This window comes from Nothobranchius furzeri, chromosome 19, assembly GCF_043380555.1.
Source record: "Nothobranchius furzeri strain GRZ-AD chromosome 19, NfurGRZ-RIMD1, whole genome shotgun sequence".
NCBI classification, from domain to species: Eukaryota; Metazoa; Chordata; class Actinopteri; order Cyprinodontiformes; family Nothobranchiidae; genus Nothobranchius; species Nothobranchius furzeri.
Genome location: NC_091759.1, coordinates 14,454,946 through 14,479,396, shown reverse-complemented (window position 1 = coordinate 14,479,396; position 24,451 = coordinate 14,454,946). Strand labels below are relative to the sequence as shown.

General features: G+C 40.8%; 1 protein-coding gene across 1 annotated transcript in view; it reads left to right on the top strand.

The window, feature by feature from the left end:
• The first annotated feature begins 2,914 nt into the window (after positions 1 to 2,914).
• The window catches only part of elp2 (elongator acetyltransferase complex subunit 2), a 59,625-nt gene continuing 38,088 nt past the window's right edge, over positions 2,915 to 24,451 (top strand). The window contains exons 1-10 of the mRNA XM_015973308.2: positions 2,915 to 3,074; positions 3,183 to 3,261; positions 3,627 to 3,697; positions 3,910 to 4,054; positions 5,205 to 5,279; positions 5,425 to 5,489; positions 5,594 to 5,660; positions 11,122 to 11,268; positions 11,512 to 11,607; positions 13,093 to 13,193. Coding sequence (XP_015828794.1) covers positions 2,943 to 3,074; positions 3,183 to 3,261; positions 3,627 to 3,697; positions 3,910 to 4,054; positions 5,205 to 5,279; positions 5,425 to 5,489; positions 5,594 to 5,660; positions 11,122 to 11,268; positions 11,512 to 11,607; positions 13,093 to 13,193 — 978 coding nt within the window. The 5' untranslated portion in view covers positions 2,915 to 2,942. The remainder of the gene's footprint in view (positions 3,075 to 3,182; positions 3,262 to 3,626; positions 3,698 to 3,909; positions 4,055 to 5,204; positions 5,280 to 5,424; positions 5,490 to 5,593; positions 5,661 to 11,121; positions 11,269 to 11,511; positions 11,608 to 13,092; positions 13,194 to 24,451) is intronic.

Below are 24,451 nucleotides of genomic sequence, written 5' to 3'. Positions count from 1 at the left end.
ATCTCATCATCTACTCACCCTCGCTGTCTTCGTTTTCTGGAACATACTCATCACGTCCCATCCTCCTCCGCCGTTCCTGTTTGGCTTTCCCTCTGCTACCTCACCCCTCCTGGATCTCTCATCCTCTGCCCAGCGTCCTCCCCGGCTTCCCCTCCTCTACTGATTAACCTGAGCACCTCAGAGACTCGAGCCGTATTGCTCATCCCACAGGACTTCCCTGTGCGGTTTCAGTTCCCGTTTTTATAATAAAGACATTTTACTTTACTGCTTTGGACTACGTGTGCTGATTCTGCATGTCTTGGGTTGGACACTTACCTCGAGCCATGACAGTGACGCATTATTCAAACACTTTGGATTTAAACAAGTTGTTCATTCAACTGAATTTGATTATATAAAGTTGTAAAGTCATTTATGTCAGAGAAGACAGACTTTATTCAGAGAGGAAAAGATGAGGAGTCCAGCATCTTTGCAGCTTTGAGGCTCATGACGCACGCAGGATGTGTTAAGAATATTAGCTCAAGTTCATCTCTTCATATCGGCACCCTGGCGTCAGACTGACCTGTATGAAAGTGTTTGTTCTGCAAGTTAAAAGTTTTTGATTGAAAACTTGATTTTGATTAAATAATTGGCCGTTTGGTAGCTACAGTTCAAAAATGAATATGATTTATTAAAAGAGAAGAATCTTCCCTGCAGTGGGCAGTGGGATGGGCAGCATTTTTCTAAGGCTGGCCATGGTCCCCCCTTGGCTGCCCCTTAGAAACACCACTGTAAACAACCCTTTTGCTCTTCGTTTAACTTATTAAAGAGCAAGTCACCCCCTACCAGAGTCTAACTCCACTCCCACTTCATGTTTGAAAAATGCTGTTGCCTGGCAGACCGAGAGGGCGGAGCCGCTTTCAAATACGCACACAATGCTTCAGAGCGACATTGTGACATCATATGGTACCAGCTAACATCATAGGTACCTCTTAGCCAATAGCGATGGCAGATTTAAATTCAAATGCAGTGCAGAGTTTTTACCTGATGAGGATGCAACACTGACAGTTTAGGTAAATTTGAACTAAGATGCACTAAATTGTCAAATTATTGACTTTGCACGATTTGACACTCATTTATTTAGTGTATCATCTAAAAAAAAGCTGATTTGGGGGTGACTTGCTCTTTAAGTACTCAGTGATAACACATGAAACAATTCAGAGTTACATTCAAGTACATAATTTAAAATATTAAATCTGAGACGCAGAGATTATAATCCTCACCATTTCTGTGCACTTTCATGACTGATGGAAATTATGTGCTTTTTGTTTATTAAAAGCAATAAATGGCTTTAATCTAAGATACAGGGTTAAAAATATGAATCTGAGATATGGTGCAACACACATAAAACAACACTAATCAAACTTTTTTATGCGAAAAAAGCCACGAGAATCTTAAATAAATGAATTCAATTAAGTTGTGTGTTACCTTGAGGGGAAAAAAAGAACAAATTGATTTTTCCACCCAAAAGAAGTCAATACAAAAACAGACATGGATTAGTAGCTATGCTGGATGCTCGTGTTTTGGCTTTAATGTAACAAGTGTCTTCAAATTAATTACTAAGTGTTTTTGAAGAAGAAATAAATAACTATTATTGTTATGAAAAGTTTATCTATAGTATTTTCTCGAATAAATGTGATTTTTCAGTAACTAAACCAATAAATGGACACGCTTGAATAGATTAATTCTACATCAGCAGCAGAGATTTCACCTCTGATGGATGATGAGTACATGTCTAAAGTGCTGCCTGGACGATAGAGATACTTCACAGGGCCATCTGTTTGGTTGTGTCCCAGCTCCAGAACCTTAGAGATGATAATGGATCGTCCAGGATGAGAACGTCTCGCTCTGTAGAGTCTGTCTGCGGCTTGTTTCAAAGACGGCGAGGGAAGAGGTCAGCGGCATGGCGAACAAAATCTATTTTCTACCCAGGAGCTGATGACAGTGTCAGTTTTGTCTTTGTCACAGCACACACACACACACACACACACACACACACACACACACACACACACACACACACACACACACACACACACACACACACGCACGCACGCACGCACGCACGCACGCACACACACACACACACTTTTTTTATATCTCTTGTCAAATACTTGCTTGCAACTTTTTAGTACAACTTCTACATTTGTGTTTCTTTATTGGTGATTTATTCATCTTTTTTTAAGTATGGCTGCAATCCTGTTTGTTTGGCAGCTAACTCAGATGCGACCATGTCAGCCTTAATCTGATCTTGGCATGGGAATTACACAGAATGACATGTGCATGTTTTTATATGTGTGTGTGTGCATGTGTGCGTGTGTTTGCGTGTGTTATCTGAGCTTGAATAAGATCAACTATTTTTATCATCATGCAAAATCTAATTTGTCATTTATCTCCACATATCGAAGTCTTTTATTGTAATATTATTTTAAAGTAATAATTTTGAGGAAATTATGCACAAAATAGGTTTAATACACAGATTAATCTTTAGTTCTTTCAGTACGTTTTAAATACTCATCAGATTTCCGTTTCATTTCAATTGTTTCCATTGAAATAACACCAAATTCATCACTGTTCGGGATTTTTGGTCCAATAGAAAAAAATAAATCTCTGGTCCTACTCACTCAGAATAAGCTTCTTCTGATTTTTTGATTCTTTTCCGCCATCTACTGGACATTATTTAGAAGTGTAGCTTACTTTAAACGTCATAACCAATGTTTTTACACAGTGAACACTGATTTTTAAAAATAAAATACATCAGAATAGATGTATTGAATCAACTGCATTCAAATGTTAAATTATGAAACGAATAAACAAAATTAAACACAGATTATTTAATAATCTCGGCTAGGTGCTGTTTACCTACGGACTCTTTTTACAGTTACACCACAACTTTAGCTTCCAAGATGGCAGCGTCCGTGATAGAAACATGCCATGTAGCTTGTAGCGCAAACAGGGCACCAAATGTGGTTTCTTGGGGTCGCGGTGGTCTTATAGCCTTCGGGTCGTGTAATTCAGTGTGTCTTTACGACCCACAGGTGAGTAAATATGATAATTATTTACTTAATTTTGGCTCGCATCGATGCTAATTATTGCTTTAAAATGTTCAAAACAAAGCGAGTGAACGTTGTTTTCTTTGAATACAGGAGGGAAGAGTCGTTGGGTTGCTGAACGGACACACGGGGAGAGTAAATGCGGTCCGGTGGGTTCACAGAACAGAGAACGGTGAGTCCGGAGTGGCAAAATGTTTATGTATTTAGCAAAATGTGGTGCTAGTTTAGCTAGTTTCAGCTATAACAACAGGAATTATGGGGCTCTTGTTCCTAAAACGTTCCATCTAGTAAATCTAAGATGTCCAAACAAGGGAAAGGTCTCCCATTTTACTGGCTTATTTAAACTATCTGTAGTTTGTTAATCAGCTTCTGCAGTTGACCCTGTTTTAAGAGTCTGGCTGCATTCAACCATCAGGGCTGATGGGGAACAGGGTCATGACTCCTGGAGAGGAGAGGTGGACCATTTACTCATGAGTGGTGATTAAATGAAGCTAATATGTTGTTTTAATACTGGCAGAGCTGTTTTTGTTGCCACAGCACCAGAGTGTCACCTTGTCTCAGGAGGTTCAGACAGTCGACTCATCCTCTGGGAAGCTCAGCATGGAAAGGTACCAGTTTCTGACTAAAATGTGACAATAATAATTATAATAATGATAATGATGAATTAGATGTATTTAGTGCATTAAAAGGCATCCAAGTCTTTTTGACAGAAAAAACTTCTTTATCGTGTTAGCTAACTAACTTGTACTGATGAAGTATTTGGATTAATTTGCTTTTATGTTAATGGAGTGAAATGAAAAAAGTGTGGTGTTGTCTCCAGTTCATCCAGTCGGTGGAGTGTAAGGGCCACACTGCTGCGGTGTGTGCCGTCGATGCCGTTTACACGGAAGACTCCAAGGTCCTGGTGGCCTCCTCTGCTTCAGACTCCACAGTTAGGTTGTGGCTCTGTAGCGACGACAAAGACGGTGAGGAACCAAAACGAAACAAACCGTTATGTTTAAGAATTAGCTCGTTGGAGATCATTATTTCTACTTCAGAATCATGGTGACTGATCAGGTTTCAGACGTTTAGATACAGATTTTTTGTGTTTTATGTTTGTTTTTACTCTTTACTTTTCATGCTTTTTGATTCCTAATCTGTGCAGAAATGTTTTAAGATTTCTTCATTCGATCATTCTGAGATAGCTACTGGTTACAACAATGAACAGAAATGTCTGAGGCAGAGAAGTCTGCAAATGTTTCAGTTGACTGAATTATTCATGCTTTGACCCAGAAAGTATGAATGAATCTGTGTTTTCATTTAATGAGTGTTTCATCTCTTTGCAGAAGAATTTTTCAGTAAAATACATTTTTAATTGCATAAATTGTGGTTTTAAAATTGTAATTTAGGATTTTTTAATTGAAATATTTAAGAGGGCTTTTAAACCTTACATGATGCACACGTTAAACAGCAAAAAGACTGAATTTATTAATATTATTAATTGAAACGCGACAGCTGAGAGTCCGTGACATTCAGTCCGTCTCCTGCGACATTTTTCTGATGCAGACATTTTTTGAGTCACTCGTTAAAATGGTAAATGGCCTGTATTTGATATAGCGCCTTCTAGAGTCCTGGAACCCCCCAAGGCGCTTTACAACAGAGTCATTCACCCATTCACACACACATTCACACACTGGTGGGGATGAGCTACGATGTAGCCACAGCTGCCCTGGGGCGCACTGACAGAGGTGAGGCTGCCGAGCACTGGCGCCACCGGTCCCTCCGACCACCACCAGCAGGCAATGTGGGTTAAGTGTCTTGCCCAAGGACACAACGACAGCGACAGACTGAGCGGGACTCGAACCTGCAACCTTCCGATTACGGGGCGAGCACTTAACTCCTGTGCCACCGTCGCCCCTCAACAAGTGTGTTAATGCACACAGGTTTTAACTTTATTTTACATCCTAAATAAAAACACAACCTGTTATTTATGCTGTCGTCTGCAGGAGGCAGTGACTTTAAGTGTCTAACGGGTGTGTTGTGGCAAAAAGATGCAAAACTATAATTTCATCTAATTAATGTTATTGTGAAAAATATTGCTGCAGAACTCAGATTTTTCTGTTTTTTGCTCGTCAGCTGAGTGTCTCCATATTGTGTCATTCGCTGGTTTCATGATGGCCGTGTCTCTAGCTCTGCTGCCAGGCACCAAAGGTAAGTTCAGTGCATTAGCTACAGTTAAGTTGCACACACACACACACACACACACACACACACACACACACACACACACACACACACACACACACACACACACACACACACACACACATGTTCCTGTGTGTGTTTCTCTGTGTAGTTCCTGTACTAGCCTGCGGTGGAGACGACTGTAAAGTGCATCTGTACGCGCAGGCGAACGGACAGGTAAGCTCCAATCATGACTCTTTCAGAAAATAATGAACTAAATTAAATATTTAACGTAGTTGGAAAGGAGACACTGATTCCTCCTTCGTGTTTTTCCACTGCAGCTCCAGAAGGTAATGACGCTGCAAGGACATGAAGACTGGGTCCGAGGAGTGGAGTGGACATCTGCAGGTGAGTTTTGAAATATCCATCAATCAATACTTTATTAATCCCAGAGGGAAATTAGAGTTTCAGTACACACAATTCAGAGATCAGACATACATGGGCAAGACACATGACAAGAATTGGTGACTGTGGTCATTCGCTACCCTGAGTCGTGCTACCTTAATAGAGATAAGAGGGTTTACATGAGGATTGGTTCAGGTGGAGGGAAAAAAAGACACTTCAGAGTTACCCTCCAACCAGGAGGGCAGCTTTGCTCTGCAAAACAAACACCTCAACAGATATGCAACAGACTTCAGACAACACAACACAACATGAGACTCCAATAGGAAGGCGGGGGGGGGGGATCCTGTTTCCCCCAGCGAGAGCAGCCATCTACGGCGCTCATCTACTGTACAGTCACAGGTGGGAGGGAGATCTTGGGAGAAGCGCAGAGCACATTGACTCCTGCAGGTTGATGACCTCGCCAGGCTGAAGTCCACCAATCTGAAGGCGGGGGGGGGGGGGGGGGGGGGGGTTCACAGCATCGGTCTGCATTCCTTTGTGGGGGTTTTAGTTGCTTGCCGCTCAAGGCTACCAGGGCGTCAGATTCAGATAACAAGAATTTGTTTGGGTCAGGCTGAGATCATTTTCCTCTCTGCCTTCAGTCTTTAAACTGATCATTCCAGTCCTTCAGTGAAGCCTATTTTGGGTTTTTAAACTTGTCCATATCGTCTGGTGACTCTCTCCGAGATGACATCCATTTTGCGCACTAATACCGGTATCGCAGCTGGAACATTGTCCAGCTTACGATTCACCTCGAGTAACGTCCCAGTCTGAGAAGTCTCCACACGGACGGTGCTTGCCGTGGGTGCGGGTCGCCCTCCAATCACTCCCGTCTTCCTAAATTTCCAGAAAACCAGATATCCTCCCACTCCAATCAGGAGAAATCCAGTGATCATCAGGCCAAACATCCACACATCTTCGACATCCTCAATGGACAGCTGGGAGAGGCATATGATCTTCCACTCCTTCCAGGAATCCAACATAGTATACCCCGCCGGGTGTGTCCCCTCTGGACATGTGGGAGCCTCCCTGCTCCGTTCTCATTGTTGAAAAAATCTTATCGATCGTGTTGAATGACCAGTTTATCAAATCCATGGTTAAAAATGAGGTTCTTCAGAAGAAATGCAGAGAAGCACTCTGTGGGCAGACAGGACAAAGAGCCTTGGGGAAAAAAAGATAAGGGAGCGAAAGAGAAGCGTCTGTACTCCTCGAGTGCCAAGAAGAAAAAAAAAGGAGGGGGGGGGTGGGGGGGACAAGGACATGAGGGTAGGAACGTAGATCGACCGGAAAATAGAGAGCTTCTGACTCAGCTCTCTCTTCACCACGACAGACCGGTACAACACCCGCATCCCTGCAGATGCAGCACCAATCCACCTATCGATCTCACACTCCATCTTTCCCTCACTCGTGAACAAGACCCTGAGATACCCAAACTCCTCCACTTGGGGCAGGACCTCCTCCCAGCTGCTTCACATTCAGCTGCGAACCGCTCCAGCGAAAGCCGGAGATCACATTCTGATGAAGCCAACAGGACCACATCATCTGCAGAAAGCAGAGACCCGATCCTCAGGCCACCAAAATAGATCCCCTCCACACCTTGGCTGCTCCTAGAAATCCTGTCCATAAAGGTTATGAACAGAATCGGTGATCAAGGGCAGCCTTGGTGGAGTCCAACTCTCACTGGGAACGAGCCCGACTTACTGCCTGAATGTGGTTGGTGTAGAAGTCAGGTGTGCCTGATGAAGGGAGGGATGTCAGCACGGCGTTAGGCGGTGGTCCTGAGTCCAGGAAGTCCATCCTTCCACCATCAGGGACCAATGAAAAAAGAAACTGCAGCACAAAGGTGATGTCACAGGAAACGGGTCATCTTGTGCTGCATGCAGGGTTTTCTCTGGATGCTCCCCACCCATGATCCTAAAGTCCTGATGGATCTGCTCAGCTTACTTATCGTCATCATTAAAGTTTCTGCCCGACTGAACCTCAAACCTTTGTAGCCAGCTAAAAGGTTAAATAAACAAATAAAAGGCAAATGGCTCCGGTAACTGTACTGATTCCCTGCAGGGCCCTGCTGGTTATACTTACCCTAAAGCAATGTTTAGTTGAAGCTGTTTGTTTATTCATTTCCTTAATAATAATTATTTTACCTGCAACCCACCTCTAGAGGGCAGTTCTTTGCTTGAACTTTCATTTTCTATGGTTGTGTTTGGTGAACATAGCAGGTTCATCATCATGGCCACATTTGCTGTTAACCATCACTTATGCTAAGGCAGGATCTGAAGGTTATATGGAGCTCTTTTTTTGTCTGACTGGAACAATCAAATGAAGATCACGTCTGGTTTCGGATGAACGCTAATCTCCTTAAGGCTCATCTTGTTTATCTGCGCTGAGTCTCCTCTCTCTTGTCCTCCAGTCTGTGACTTTGAGTTGGATCGCTGCAGGAATATTTTTAAGGAAGTCTTACGACTAATGAGCACAGAGGAGGATTGAACCTTTGGAAAACTCGGACATGGCAGATCTTATTAAAATAATGTGTTTTCATGGAAAACATTAATTTAATAAAAATAGTTAGCTGAAGCAGCGTTGTGTCTCATGCTACTGATATTGGGTTAAAATGACAACAAGGATGTTCCATCTCTCTCCTCTGATGGAAGCGACAGACAGCAGAAGTGAATATTGTAAAATATTTAGCAAGCATTCTTTTATAATCATTTATCAAAGGCAGTGGTGTAATTTAAAATGCATATTCTATTCTGTAAATCACTTATTTTATCTTCTCTTAAGTTATTTTTTAACATAATTTTCATCTAAAACATTTGGAATAACTTTACAGAGTGTTTAAGGACATTTTTATTAAGACAGTCTCTCTGAAAGTCCAGGTCAGGTCACCGGTGTGTTCCTACTGGGACGCCCAGCATCATGGGACGCTGCAGAAACAATGTAATGTTTCTCCTGGAGCAGAAATCCCAACTAAACAGAGTTAGATGAGGAATTATTACAGAGTCGCATGGTGGTAGCCTAGTGAACTAGACCAAATTCTTGCTTTGCAAAGTTTGGTCTAGGCATGCTCCATTGGAACCTCCACAGCTCCTACCAGGGCTCTGGCTGGCCAATCACAGCTCTCTAGAGGGGTTTCAAACACGTAAAGAGCTGTGATTGGTCCATAATGGTGGGCCAATCATAGTGCTCTATCTGCTTAGTGAACAAATCACAGAGCTTTATCCGCTTTGTGGGCCAATCAGGGCACTCTATATGCCTGGTGGGTGGGATGATGCAACAGAGTGAAACAAGAGTATGTCACATTCATTGTCCAGTGGAATGCGGAGATCATTTGAAAGACAACGGTAGAACCCGCCCCACAACCGAGAGCCGTCAATGGAGCGTGGCCAGACTAAATAATACATTTATTTAGTCTGGCTTGCCAGGCTAGCATGGTGGCGCAATGGTTAGCACTGTTGCCTCGCAACACGAAGGTCGCAGGTTCGAAACTCGGCTGTGGCCTTTCTGTGTGGAGTTGCGTGTTCTCCCCATGCATGCGTGGGTTTCCTCCGGGTACTCCGGTTTCCCCCACAGATCACAACATGCCCTATAGGTTAAAAGATAATTGTAAGTCGCTTTGGATAAAAGCGTCTGCTAAGCACATAAACATAAACAGAGTAAAACGACAGAAACCAACCTATCCCAGATGTAAAACAGAACGCTACCGCAGGTCTTCCATCCCCTCCGCAGTAACAGTGTATAACTCTGGCATTATCCTGTTACGCAATAACATCAATGCAATATTCCGTTTGTATTCAATACTCGTTCAATACCGGATATTTAGCAGTATGCTGCAAACCCACGTTTTTATTTGTTTTTATTCGTGGTTTTTAGTGGTTGAAGGTTACAATTCTAGCTTACGGTCTATATGTACATATGTATATACACGTACCTTTGTTATTGTTTGTCTTCAGATGATTCTCTTAAGCTTTGGTGCTGCTGTAAGAAGCGAATTTCCCCACTGTGGGATCAATACAGTATTCTATTCTATGCATGCTGTGGTGTGTTTAGCATTAGCATCGCAGCGCCTCTAGAGAATACAAAGCTAGAAAAGTAGGAGCTTAAAACTCCCACGAAGCATTGCTTCAGCAGTTAAGGAAGTAAAGCCTTGTGGATTCTTTTATGATCTATTTGTTGATATAATTTTTTCCACGTGGAAGCCAGTCAGATAAGTTGCTCAGTGTCCTACTTGGTTTCAGTGTTGCTGCTGATAAAGTTACTAGTAATCAACTATTACCATGATAAAAGTTCTTCTGGCACCGAGTCATACCTACAGGTGTCAGAGGAACTCAAGCCAAAGCCTGGTTCTAGTTTATTACGAGTGCTGAATTTGCCCACAGCTGTTTTCCTTTTTTAGATTAATACACAAATTCAAAAAAAATATAAAATGTTTACTTTGCACCATAATGATTTTAAATTTTAAAACTATAGAGGTCGGCCGATATCGTTTGAATATTTTTTCTGACGCCGATATGTGCTGCAGATTTTTTGGGCCTATTTTTATGGCTGAAGTCTTTTTTCCACCTTATTTGCGTGCTAAGTGTCACTAAAGCTATCAGCTAATGCACAAAGTGTCTGAAACCAAATTTGTTTTTGAACTGAATAGTTAAACCTTAGTTTTTTGCTCTGCTCGGTGTTAAAATCAGACATCTAACTAAAGTTAAACTAATAAATGAACTGACCGAGCATTAAATATTCAAAACGGGTAAATAAAAATAAATTTTAGTTGAAAATAATTTTTAGAGCATTTATTATGCAGATGTTATTCAGGAATATAATCATACAATTACATTTTGTTCTGCTGCAGCACCAGGCTGCCCGCAGATGTGCCTGACTTTAAATCACTTTTACTAAGGAGGTATATCGGCTGATGCTACTTAATAAAACATATGGTGAATATCGGACGATATATCAGGCGGCAGATACCTCTAATTTACGATATATTTGATGAGAACTATTTATGACGTTTGTGCAACAATATGCATATCCTTTGGTTACAGCTAAGTTATGTCTTGCTTGTTTTTCTTTAGTTTCCAGTTTAGTTACCAGCCCTTTCCAAGTTTTTTCCTCACATTTCTGACTCAGAATCTAAACTGAGACAGGCTCCAGACTCCGACGATGACTCGACGATTGTTTAGAGAGGACATTAGTTTTTACCTCGTTTAAAATTCCACCAAATGCAGCCCAGCTGCCTTTTGTTGGTCCTTTTGTAATAGATAAGAATTGTTGGGAATTATTATATGTGGTAAGTCTTTTAATAAAATAAAAGAACAATGTTAATACACTTGTATAAAAATATCACAACACAGTACTGAGTGCTGATGTGAACGCCGTTTTTAATAAGAATGCCTCTGAGTGAAGGATTTTGGGTTTTCTCCTACGGATTCAGGGGCCGAGCTGTTATTAGCCAGCTGTTCGCAGGACTCGCTCATCAGAGTGTGGAGGCTGTGTGCCAAATCTGGCACAGACACCCACGCAGAAGATGATCACACCATCATCAAAATGAAAGAGGACGTTTTTGAAGTGAAGGATAGAGGTGAGCGGGCCGGTCGGGACTGATTACAAAAGAAAGTGTTAATTAAGCAAGAAGAGGGGCTAGATTTTTGAGGGGGGAGGTGTCCTACAGCAGACATTACAATAATACTATAAAACCTGTTATTTTAGTCTTAAAAATGAGTTTTGGATATTTATGAACTCCTGTTGTTCTACAAGCATGTTGTTTATTTGAAAAAACCAAAGTCTGTACATTGGAGATGTTTTTGGTGTTTTCCTGCTGCAGGATTAACCTCAGTATTTGCTGCATCTCTGGAAACGGTTCTGGCCGGTCATGAGAACTGGGTCTATGGAGTCCACTGGCATCCTCCTGTTTACAAAGGTACTTTTACCTAAAAGAACAAATAATGTGTCCTGATCTGTGATCATCAGTGTTGGATAGTAATGCATTAATAGAAATATTTTACTGTCACGCCATTACTTTGACCAGTAACTATTGTTACTTTATAAATAAGGTAACTCGGTTATCGTTAACTAAGAGCGCATTTGTTCATTACTAGCTGCCTGTACCACCTGGACATTTTAGGGGACAGACCGGCAGAAACAAGATGGCGACAGCTAGCGTTACACCCATGCTACATGAGATTTACCTAGCTAGTTTGAAGGCAGGGATCGATTCTAAACCATTGTATTCCAAAGAGCCCCCGTAATTCGATCCCTGCTTACAGTCGTAATCACGAAAGTAGGGAGGGGCTTAAAGTGAGATACATTTTTCTGCCTCTAGAGGGTGCCCTCTGACAAAGAACTCAGGACTGAAGCTTTAATGGGAGTATTTTTTTAAATATGTTCGTTAAAAAAGTAACTAAATAGTAAATTTAACAGTAATCCATTACTTTTTGGTGTAAGTAATTAACAAAGTAACTGAGTAACTTTTTGAATAGGGTAACAAGTAACCAACTAGTTACTTTTTTGGTAACTAGCATAGCTTTGGCTGTGATGCAGAATCAGTGTCTCATTGTGGTAACTTTACCTTCAGTTTGGGATTTTCAGTTGTTCCTGTGAGTTCAGGAACTTCTGGAAATCTAACCTGGTCAAGACAGAACATGTTTCTAGAAATAAGTCAAGTAGTGTATTTTAAAATGAAAGCAAAACAAAACAAAGAAGTGATCATTGCATAACATCGGGGTTTGTTTTAATGAAAGAAAAGGTTGTCTCCTAACGGTGGGTTTGCTTTTCTCTCAGCAGCGTCTTTATGAGAGAAGTTTCCGCCTAAAACAGAAGATGTTTTGTGCTGTTTTGGAAATATGAACTAACACTACTTTTATTTATTTTTAACAAACCCTTTAATTATAAACAATTTTCTGGTGTTTGGTTATAAAGAATGAGAGCGTCTGTGGGCGAGGCTCGTCAGATTCAACAAATGCACTGTGTTCATGTTTATTTCCACAGAAATTAGTAATAATTACATCTATTTGAGTTTAATTGAGGAAAAGATTCTTAGATCAAGATAACTTTTTTAATTTCATCTGCATTAGTGTTCAGATGTATCGGATTACATTTTCTATGTTAAGTAGTATGTATTTAACTAAAATGTCTAAATTAAAAATAGCAGTGCTGGGAATCCACTTCTTGCTAAGCAAAGTACAAAAATCTGTTTAAATTTATTCTTTTTCGTTTATTTATTAATGTTTAACTGGTATTTCATTAACCAGATGAGAATTTATAGAAAAAGTGCTATAAATCTATATCACATTAGAAACCAGATGAATAAAATACAAATTAATTTTGTGCTACACAGAGTCGACCAAACATCTGATTAGATCCCCAAGATTATAATTTCTGAGTGTCTGTTTGTCTCCCCCTGCAGGCGGTGAGCTGCAACAGCCTCTCTGCCTGCTCTCGGCTTCCATGGACAAAACCATGATCATCTGGGCTCCTGAGGAAGCATCTGGCGTCTGGGTAGAGCAGGTAGGCGTTGACAGACAGCCCTACGTCCTCTCCGTATGTTTCTATATCTTGTCCTTTTAGCCCATCAGCGACCCTGCACCAGTGTCCCGTCTCTGACGTCGAGACATCAGGAAAGGTTCAGACAAGCTAGCATTGTCCTCCCTAACCTCCCTCTCTGTCACTCTCCCTTGCTAAAGTTTGCATTTTCTTCAGTAAATAAGACACCAAATGGAGATTCTGGTGGAATCAAAACAAACAAACAAACAAACAAAAAGATAAAGTGGAGAGTTTGCGCAATTGTTGGACAAACAGAGCTGGTTGTTTCCACTTATTGGGTCAAGAGGTTGGACGTGGACAGAGAAGTAATCAGAAGAATCAGCTCTCAGGTTTTAGTCGTGACCCTTTAGGTTTGCAGGGAGTTTTTCTGCGTTAGCATGAAATTCTGAAAGATGTGAGCATTGATTAGTTTTGTTTGTATTAGTATTCTATCAAAGGAAGGTGTAATCTTGCTTTGGTTTGTGCTTTAAAAGCATTTAGACTCAGTGTCGGGGTTTCTCAGAAAGAGAATGAAGGACATTTTTATAACGTCCCACTAAAGGAAATTAATCAGAACACATGGAGGTGCTACCTATTAACAGCTTTTTTGAATACATTGAAATATTTATAAAATGTTACTAAATTACCACCACTGACTCCTAATTGTAGGTAATGTGTAGTTTTTATTTTTCAGTCATTTTTATTCTAGTTTTTGCCAGTTTTGGATAAAATTTCAGACTTTTTGTCAAATTTATAACAATAAAACAATCATTTTAGTTGCTTCATGTTCCCAACAACACCTGGTCGTATATGAAAGTTCATGTAGCCACCTAGACGTAAAACCGATCCATCTCCCACATTCATCTAGAAGGAAATCTTGGCTCCACGCCACCTCGTTTTCACCCAAAAACATGCCATGCATTGGGATGCACATTCATGCCAAACCTGTAGGTGGCGGTAGTTCTCCAAATCTTTGCTGAAAAACAATTCTTTCACAAACAGGTGGTGGTCAGTAACTCCGTCTTTTGCCTGTAGTCTTTTACGTAGAGCATTTGGGTTAGCAAAAATAGGTGCAAGCACAGGGCTCAGGTAGTGGTGTTGCAAAATCGTTAAACCCCGATTATTTTCACCCACAAGCAAATGCTGACATTAGAGGATTTTCAAATCTCCACTTTTGTTGGATTTTTCGAAAGAATCGTTTTTGATGCCGTTTATGTTCACATTTTAGTTGCTTCATGTTCCAGACTGTGGAAAAAAGCCTTTATTTCCTTGGTCTACGTCTCTAAGTATCATTCTAGTGCGATTCCAAGTGAAAATGTTGTGTTCTTGTGTCTAATTAGTCACCATTAGTTACAGCCCAGTAATACACTGGTTTCAGGTCTTGCTCCACACTTTTCCACTGCAGGAAATGTAGAAAAATAACGATGTATGTAAACATCAGGTTTATAAAGATGATAGACAGGAGTCTGTTTTAGTGGTTTTCTCAGGTAGAGTGCGCCTCCAGCTCCCCATCAATGTTCGGTGTAGGGTTGTCACGGTGTGAAAATGTAACCTCACGGTTATTGTGACCAAAATTATCACGGTTTTCGGTATATCGCGGTATTTTTTTAAACATGTTAAATTTTCAGGAAACTAAATAAACCCTGTATGTCAGGAAAATATTGTCCTCAGTTTGTGTCTAAAAATTGCCTACAATGTGTTATTTTGTAATTATGTTGTTTATTTGTTTACATTTTTTCCCCTTTAGTCTTTAAAATACTAATATTTGCCCATAACTTCTTATTTTGTCTGTTTGATGTCATCATTTAAAAATATTAGATCAGATGATACTCAGTACTCAAGTAGCCTTCTAATCAGATACTTTTTTACCCTTACTTGAGTAATAAACCCTATATCAGGAAAATATTGTCCTCGGTTTGTGTCCTTCCAGTGAGCTTTGCAGATGTGGGAAAATGTCATCAGGCAGTAATCATTGTTAAATTCATAATTATTCTCGGAGAGAGACCAACTCTTATCTGCCCCTGGGAGCCCCGTAATGCATAGCGTCATTTCAACATGGCGGTGTCCGCGACACGGTTTATATGCAGGTAGCGGCGCTGCGGCTGCTTTATATAGCGACTCGTTGCATTCTCCCTCAACCCAAATCCTCGGATCACGCATTTTAGCTAAAACGCTAACGTTAGCTTGCCTTGTGTTGACTGTAGAGTTGTGGGTGATGGTCACGCAGATGTGTCATGAGATTTGAAGCGTTGCTGCCTTTCACAGACACTTTTTCTGCACGTGCTGCAAACAGGATAGTCGTCTTCTATCAGCTGTCCCTCAGCATTCTTCAAAAAAAAAAAAATTTGTAAGTCGCTTTGGGTAAAAGCGTCTGCTAAGCACATAAACATAAACATAAACATAAATATCCAAAAAACGCCCGTACTTCCCACTTTGTCTTCTTTGCGGGATAATAAATGTCCTGAGTGCTGCCGTCTCCTCCTTTGGCCATTATTTCAGCTTTAGCTTCAAGAAAGTTTTGGTTGTAAACAACAAAGTGCGCATGTGCCGCCGGCAACTTCAGCAGATGATACGGTGGCTGGTAAGGGTCACCACGCCAACACCGCAGCCACGGTAATCCACCGAGATAATATAGTTTTTTTAAAACAAGATAGCTAATTATTCCTCTTGCTGAAAACATCAGATATGGGCACCAAAGACAAAAAGATAGAGTTCTTGATTTGACGCCTACTGGAGCACCAACCACTGCTCGTTCTGTGACAACACTAACAATAATAACAATAATAATAAATAACTAAACAAATGCTGCAAGAGCTAGTGCAACAAAAAAGATCATTAATAAATACAAATATTATATTTTGTCCATTTCTCTTTCCAAAATGTAATCGGTAAAACATTTTCTCCTCTTCCTCTCCTTTCCACATCGTCTCTTTGAGCTCCAGGCAGGTGCGAGTGTGTTTGGGTGTAGCTAAATTAAACACAACACACTATGCTCATGTGGTCATAGAAAAACGTTTTAATTTATTTTTTGTGGTCTGAAATGCAAAAAAGTAAAACTAACAAAGACACTCATACATTCAAGAGTGTGTCCTATGAAATAAGCACACACACACACATTTTGTTGAGCTGTAGTGCTCCCCTCGTCTCGTGTCGGCAGTGTGATTACACTCGCTGGTGATGAGACCGATTCCACGCTTGATCAGTCACATTTTTTTGCACCTTTGATCTCCTCATTCACATCCAGAGTGGAGCTCCAAAGACCACAGAGAGGAGAGCATGTCAAAGTCTCCAGTTTTATTCCTGACAAAGACGTGATGATTAGAGCCCGAAGCCACTGCTGGTGTCACCTTTTCTTTCCTGTTACATTAAATGAAAGAGGTCGGGGGGTGCAGCAAGCAGCACATCCAGTGCCAAAGGTCTTCTCCATAATATAACTCTGGTTTATTTTCTTGTTTTGGAGTAGTGTCTTTCTTAAATGTAAAACATGCCACTTGAGTCTCCTTTCATTGCCTTCTTTTCTGCTTTAACGCTCGAACCTTGCCATCAGTGGAAGCGTAGCACACATGTACATTAGTGAAAACTCAGGGAGGGGTTCTATGGTTGTCGCTACCGTCACAAATTAGGATTAAAGGTGCTGGGTCTGTTCTCAGTGGTGGTTGGTTTCTCAATTACCCAGAAACGTCCTCATTAAAGACCGAAGTTTTTGGCAGAGTAAATTGCACCGTTCTAAATGACCAGCCATGTTGGTCTTAATTACTTAATTTTTACAGAGAAGTGAGCCACATCTTGACTCTGATTAGAGTAATTGGTGAGGTCTGAAGGAAGGCAGGGTTAGCAGCGGGGTGGTCGGGACCTGCTACTGCATAACAAACAACATGCTAGCGGTAATTAACATCTGTGACTGACCACAGAGGGCCACCACAGCACTTTAAGAAATTATTAGTCTGTGTGTGTGTGTGTGTGTGTGTGTGAGTGTGCGTAAGGCTTGTTTTCAGGCCTTTGTGTGTATGTACTCTGGCAAATTTAAACAGGTCTCTAACCCAAATTGGTTAATACTTTTGAATAACATCAATGCACAATACAAACTAGACCTAAACAGTAACCATGTAATTACTTAGATTACATCTGGGCAATAGTCGGAAAAAGGAAACTATATTATAATTGTGTATAGGGTGTGTATTAGCCAGAATCTGGTGATACGACATAATATGATACTAAAATGGGGAGCCTAAATCGCCTCTCTTTCCGGTTGGCTCATGAGTCCCCGGAAAAACGGAAAATTTAATGCAAGTCAACGGGGCTAAAAGAGCTATTTTCTTATCCGCGGTGCCTTACGCCCTGGATCACACATATGTGTCACATATGTTTCAACCACGCCAGTCACGTACTTGGAGATTTATCAGCTTGTAAAAGTTCAAAATTAGCATGACTACAAATCAAACATCAGCACGTCGCATATGTGACGTCGCCACAGAATCTCCTCTCCCCTAGCATAGCTGCTACTTACCAGATGGCCAGATTTATGGTGGTTCTTTCCTCCTGAAGGAAGGATTTTAAGTTAGCTGAACTTACAGCCATTTTCCTTCTGTTTTTCTCCGTGTCTGGTTCAGTTACGTCACTTTCGTGAAGCGCATTTGTTGTCCTGGACTTATTTTCACACAAAACCTAAAATAACGTTTACCCCCGTTCAAAAATAAGTGTGTTCTTGGTATCAAAATGTGTCTTTAAAGATCACGGACATCATATGTGAAATCCATGGATCATAACAAGTGGCGTTAGAAAATAGCGTTTTTTAGCCCCATTGACTTGCTTTCATTTTTTCGTTCTTCCTGGAACCCATGGTCCAGAAGTAGATTGGCATGGCTTAGACTCCCCATCCAGATGATAATTATAATTTTTAAGACTGAATTTAATAGGAAAACACAGGCCAGACACTTCCAAGACACATCCAGTGTTATCACAAGATTACATTGCTCTGTTAGAATTAAGGCGGTAAAAGCTGCTGCCACCTAGCAGTCGGAGTGTGAATTGCAGGACAGAAATATGCAAACAATTACCTTAAATATGGTAAATGTTTGCATTTAAAATAATTATTTGAAATATTGTTTCAGTATCATAACATGAAATGCTGTGATGTTTTAGTATGAATATTTTTTCACATCCGTATATGTGTAGTACATATTATCTAATAATATTTATGAAGGTATTTATTCTGGTCAATAGATAGAGCTCAGATTATCTGGTTTATAAGACCTGACACATTTTGGTATTATGAGGTAAATCTTCACAAAATAACAAAACATGGGCGATACTGAATAAACGTTTAAACTCAAAGGAAGCAAAACACCTCCCAGTCTACCACTTAGCATAAAAGACTCGCAATCATACAGTTCCTTCAAATTCAAACTTAAACAATGGTTGAAGGAAAACCAAACCTGTATCCATCAGTAATTTGTCCTCACAATGGCGTTTTGTATGTTTTTCTCTCTTGTTTTCCCTAGTTTCCTAGTTTTAAATATAATACTTTACTTTCTTTAATTGTTTTTATTACCTGCCTAGGGACTGCAGATGTAAATTAGCACTGGTGCTACAATCTGGCATATTTACTGATGCAATTTATTGTTGAAGTTCATTAATATGCACTGTCCCTATGAAATAAATAAAGAAATGAAATCAGTTGGCTGAAGTTTGAAGTTCCACCCCTTTATGTAAATAAAGTAAAATATTTTCATAACTAATGCATAAAAATACGTGTATTTTCAGGGTTTTTTTATTTTTATTTTTTGCATTTGTTGTTTCATATAGTTCTTGCCTTGCTGTTGTATATTAAAATATTATTATTTTCAATTAAAATTAGTTGTACTTTGTTATGTGAGTCTTAAGAAAAAACAAGTGATTGAATGCATTTATTCAGTTTTAAACTGAGGTAGATAGAAATTTTCTATCCTTCACTAGATTACATTAGACATCTAAAACATCTGCTATGTTCTGTTATTTTTTTATTTTCTGTAGATGTTGCAGCAGAATTTGATAGAACATCAAAATCACATTTATAATGAGACATTTATCTTCATACAAAGAATTAAAGAAAAATTAAATTCAGTCATTAAAATCTTCATTAAGATTGTGATTAATAAACTTTTTTTTGCACCACATGTAAATAAAAGTGGATTTCTCTCCATTTGCCACCTCAGAACAGGAGATTATGGTCAGTCTCAAATATTTATAAATAGAGGACTGAGTGTGGAAAAGACTCACATTCGCTGCATCAGTCAAAAGCACGAGAGGCTCATTTAAAACTCGTGTGACTTTTCTAAGTGTGACTAAGCTAGTTTTGTTTGTCACCCTCTTGTTTCCCCCAGAGATGAAGTATGTCCTCCCATCTCCTTAGTCCTTGTTGTATTAGTGCAATAACACCACTGTCCAGCGATAAGGCTCGCCGTACCTTCATATTGTTCCCCCTCATAAACAAGACAGATGAAGACTTTTTGCCTCTGTGTGTTTTTTTCTGATTTATGGCTAGATCCCGTGTGCAGAATTTCAAAATCAATCTGCTTAATGTTGCATCTCTTTCTCCCGATCGCACCATTTATGTCCCTCCCTGGATGAATCCCCTCTCTTTATGTCTTTTTTAGTCCTTCTCACCAGAGGATTAGGCCACGCAGGGTAAAGACATGTTTTATTGCGGCCATTCATTTCACCGTGCTTCAGCACGTGTGGAGGCATTAGTTTGAAGGTCACCACTAGGGATGAGCGAGTACACCACTATCTGTATCTGTATCTGTTCAACCAACTCAATTATCTGTATCTGTACTCGGAATGGGCGTGGCATAACCCAGAAGTGGGCGTGGTTTAACTGGAAGTGGCTGTGGTTTACATCAATATATTATTTTAAGTCTGAAATTGATATGGATTGATCAGAAGTTGATATGTGTATTGTTTATTTTAGGGATGAGCCGGATACTTGTTTCAGACGAGTATTCGGTACCGATAAAGCATTTTTGACGAGTACGAGCATGAAACGAGTAAACCTCGTAAATATCTGTAATCGTGCTGAAGGAAAATCCTCATTGGGTAACTGACTGTCTTCACGCTCTGTGATTGGCCAGTCACATAGAGCGCCCGCCCCTCCCTACACACAAAACTCTAGCCGGCCGGGAGCGCAGTCCATCCGGCTCATCCACGCACACACACAGACAGTAACGGATCTCGCTGTGATTGCTTCACTGTTGCTCTTGTTTCTTCAGTTTTCCCTAGGTTTTCTTCAGCTCGCCTCTTTTTCGGTTGAATATTTAAAGTTACTTTTTTCGTAACTTACATGGTGCATTTGACAAGACAGAGCTGATGTGCTGCATCAGTCACTCACTACCTCCGCTCCGGTTGTTTTTTTATTTTTTTTAACTCCATCTCTCTCCCTCTCTATCTCTCTCAGACACACTCACCTTAATCAACATTGTTTTGTTTAACTTCGTGTGGCAAAATGCAAAGAACGTTAAGAAAAAAATCAGTTAAATCAAATTGAAATAAAAAAAATATAAATAAAGTTGTGTCTGGTTCTAGCATTTCATATTTCCTAGTTCCTACTGCATGAGTTCAGATGTATTAATCCATGCACTTAAATATTAATGTTCAGATTTTATTGAAACACTTGTTCTGAAATAGTTCCTTTACTATTATGATCAAAAACATTTAATCTCAATTCTGAGGCTGCTCTGTAAATAGTTTTCAAATAAACAACACACATATCAACTTCCGATCATTCCATATCAATTTCAGACTTAAAATAATATATTGATGTAAACCACACCCACTTCCGGGTTATGCCACGCCCATTCCGAGTACAGATACAGATACAGATAATTTAGTTGGTTGAACAGATACAGCTCATCTCTACTGGCAACCCACAAAGTATTTGTGGAATTGCAGCTTTTACAATTTTAACATTAATATAATTCATAAGCAAGCCAGGGACCGACCGTGATGGACCTCAAGTGACAAATGTGATGTGCATGTATTATCTCTTCAGTATTGATAATCTTATATTTCACTATGCTGGATGTGCATTTCTGCTCACCATAGTGAAATGCTAGATATTAATGATATTGTTCCTATGTAGGACTATGTGTGTTAAAATTACATTATTTATATGTAATGATGAGCTTCTCCATTATGAGATATCTGTTTCCCAGATATGAGAGTAGCACCTGGTCCTGGTGACCCAGCCGGTTACAAAAACTAGTAGGGATCCTAACTTTTGTAAATTTGTAAATCATCCAGTGTAATCATATTACGGTATAAATCCTCCCAGGTGAATTCTGACTAAATCGACCACTTGTTCAAATCTATGAACCTGGAGCATGGGGAAAGTAAAGGTCGGATCTAGGGCTGTCGCGGTAACCGCAAAAATGACATATCGCAATCTGAAGAAGCCCACCGCGCTGCATCATGCGCCACCGCGATTACTGAACTTGGTTCAACTCAATGATGCATGTTGAGAAGGATGGCTGCACTGGTATCAAAACGAAACGTTACTTCGCTCCTTTGGGAGCACTTTGGTTTTCAGTACGTCAGCTGCTGCGCAGCCAGAGTCCTTGGCCGAGACGGAGCTGCCACCAGCGGCAAAAAAAAAAAAAAAAAAAAACACTCGGAGACCTGCTGAAGTCCCGGACAAGCACTGCTTCTGCAACCGTCCCGAAGAGAGTTTGAGCCGAGCTGGAGCTCACTCGCTACCTGCAGGAGGAATGCATCCACCCTAAAGAAACCCCCCTGACATGGTGGAGCAACAACCGGGAGAGATTCCCTTTGCTCGCCAGAGTCGCACGCAAGTACGTGTGTGTTAGTGCAACGAGCGCACCATCCGAGAGGGTTTTCAGTGCTGCTGGAAATGTTGCCACCCCTCTCAGATCCTCTCTGAAACCGTATATGGTTAACATGCTGGTTTTCCTTGTAGGTAACAAGGACGTGACCGAGCTATAAAGCACCGTCATTCGTGTGTGTGAAAGTGAAATGATAGTCCGCCCGCCCCCCGGCGCGCGCGCCCGGTACATGTAATTTTTTATGCTTGATTTTAAACAACTAAACAAAATGGGGACTTGTTTCTTATTTGTTAGATGCTGCAGCCAAATTTGCATTTAAAAGTTTAACCTCCTGAATTTTGTTGTTTTTAAGTTCAGTCGGACTCCGACTGTCGGAGAAACAAACGTTACTGCGATCTGTGTTGTTACTGCCCTTTGATCTGCATTCAGTAAAGTGTTATTAAAGAAGGCACAGCAATTTTTTACCTTTTTTAAATGTGTAAACATTATGTTTAGATAGTACTGCAATAAAAAAAAGGGCTGCAATAATATCGCACACCGCAATATTAAGCCACCCTGAATCACCGCAGGGGGAATTCCTCAACCGCGACAGGCCTTGTCGGATCCCAAGCTAGCTAACTAACTTTTGTAACTACCATACTCAATTTGCCCCAACTAGTGGACGCCAGGCTAACCTGGCATAAAGAAAAGCAGCCTAAATCGCTACTTTCCCCCTCCGTTGAATATTTGTGTAACTCACTATTGACATCCACCATGGCAGACCCTACGTCAGGTGACGTGGCTGAAAAGGGTCAAATTGACTCCATCGTAATGCTGATGATATTAATGTGTAGATAAAAGACGGAAAGAGGAAAACACTGACTGCCTTTGGAGGACCACTATCCTGGTGGGTGAGCCAATCCTCGAAGTCAGAACAACAAACAGACTGAGAGCTGTTTTAGTGAAAAATGACAGTCTACAAGCAAAATCAATCAGTTCCACCCTAGAATATAGAAAGATGTCAATTTTGCAGCACGGTAAACACAGAAATTTGAAACAACACAAACAAGCCAATTAAAGCCGGGCGTACACTGTGCGACTTTTTCACTTTTTTGAGCCGATTTTTCACTCGTGCGAGAAGCCACGACATCGGGGCGAGTTTTGCGCCGAGCGGTCGTGTAGTGTACAGGGGGTTACGAGAGGCGATTAACACCACGTGACCAGCCGCCGATCAGCAGTCGTGAGGTCGCAGGGACTTCTGGTGTGTTTAATATTTCGCTCGTCCCTCGTGAGGGTATCGCACTGTTGAAGCGGCGCTGCGAGCAGCTGCGAGCAGCTACGATCCAAAAAGTATCAGAACCGCTCACGGCGCATGCGCGCGCAATCCTGCATCAACGCCGGCCGGTCGCTCGCTATTTCCCTAATAACACACGCTGTTCGTTTTTGTTTCTACACGTTTTTTTACTCACAAAGATTGTCAAGAAAGCGTGTTTGTCGTGTTCATGTCAAATTAAACTGATCACAAAACACAGATTCACTTTCTTTATTTCGTTTTCCTCATCCAACCCCCATAAATCCCTGTGTGTCCTGCAGCACTCCCGAAGAACAACAGGCAAGACAAAAAAGTCTGACGTGTTGAGTAAAAACTGCTATTTTTAGCACATTTTTAGGGCCGACGTGTTGCTACCAGACGTACAGTGTGAGCAGTCAGGTCGCATGCGAGAACTGGGTCGTGCAGTGTGAGCACATGACTCGTGAGATCTGCTCTGCGAGGAAGTCGTACAGTTTGAGCTGAAGCTGAACGCTGCGAGTGAAAAAGTCGCACAGTGTACGCCCGGCTTAAGGGACAAATGAGGCTAACTAGTAAACAGTAAAGCTGCCATGGCAAATTTAGAAAACAAATTAGCTTAAAACATTTTTTCATGCCTTTTAAAAATGTTCTAACACAATAAATAAATTGTGGAGATTAAAAAAATTCAATAAAGTGGTTCTTTGGCGTTTATCTAAAATCCTTTGCCAGTAACACGTTTCAGACCTAAAGCAATTATTCCGACATCATCCGGATGTCGGACTAGCCAAACCACTGCACTTCCCAGGGACCTGCATTCAAAACACACGTATTTATAAACAGAATGCCACTGGTGTGAGTTTCTCAGCTCAATAATATCAGAGAAGGAGAAACAGTCGGCTGCTACCACTTCTACTTTAGGACTAACTACTAGAGTCCCTATAAAAAAACACCATTTGAAGTCACGGACAACAAAAGACATTTGGACCTAGAAAACGGTGATGGGTGTTTAGTCCCATCTCTTTTCCTCTGGCGTTGTGGGTTACTAGTTCTGGCAGAAGCGTCACAGGGAAGATACCCGGTGAGGGGGGGGGGGGGGGGGGGGGGGGGGAGTGTGCCATGGCCGTGTTTGTGTTCAAAGCTTGTTTGTAGATTTGCTG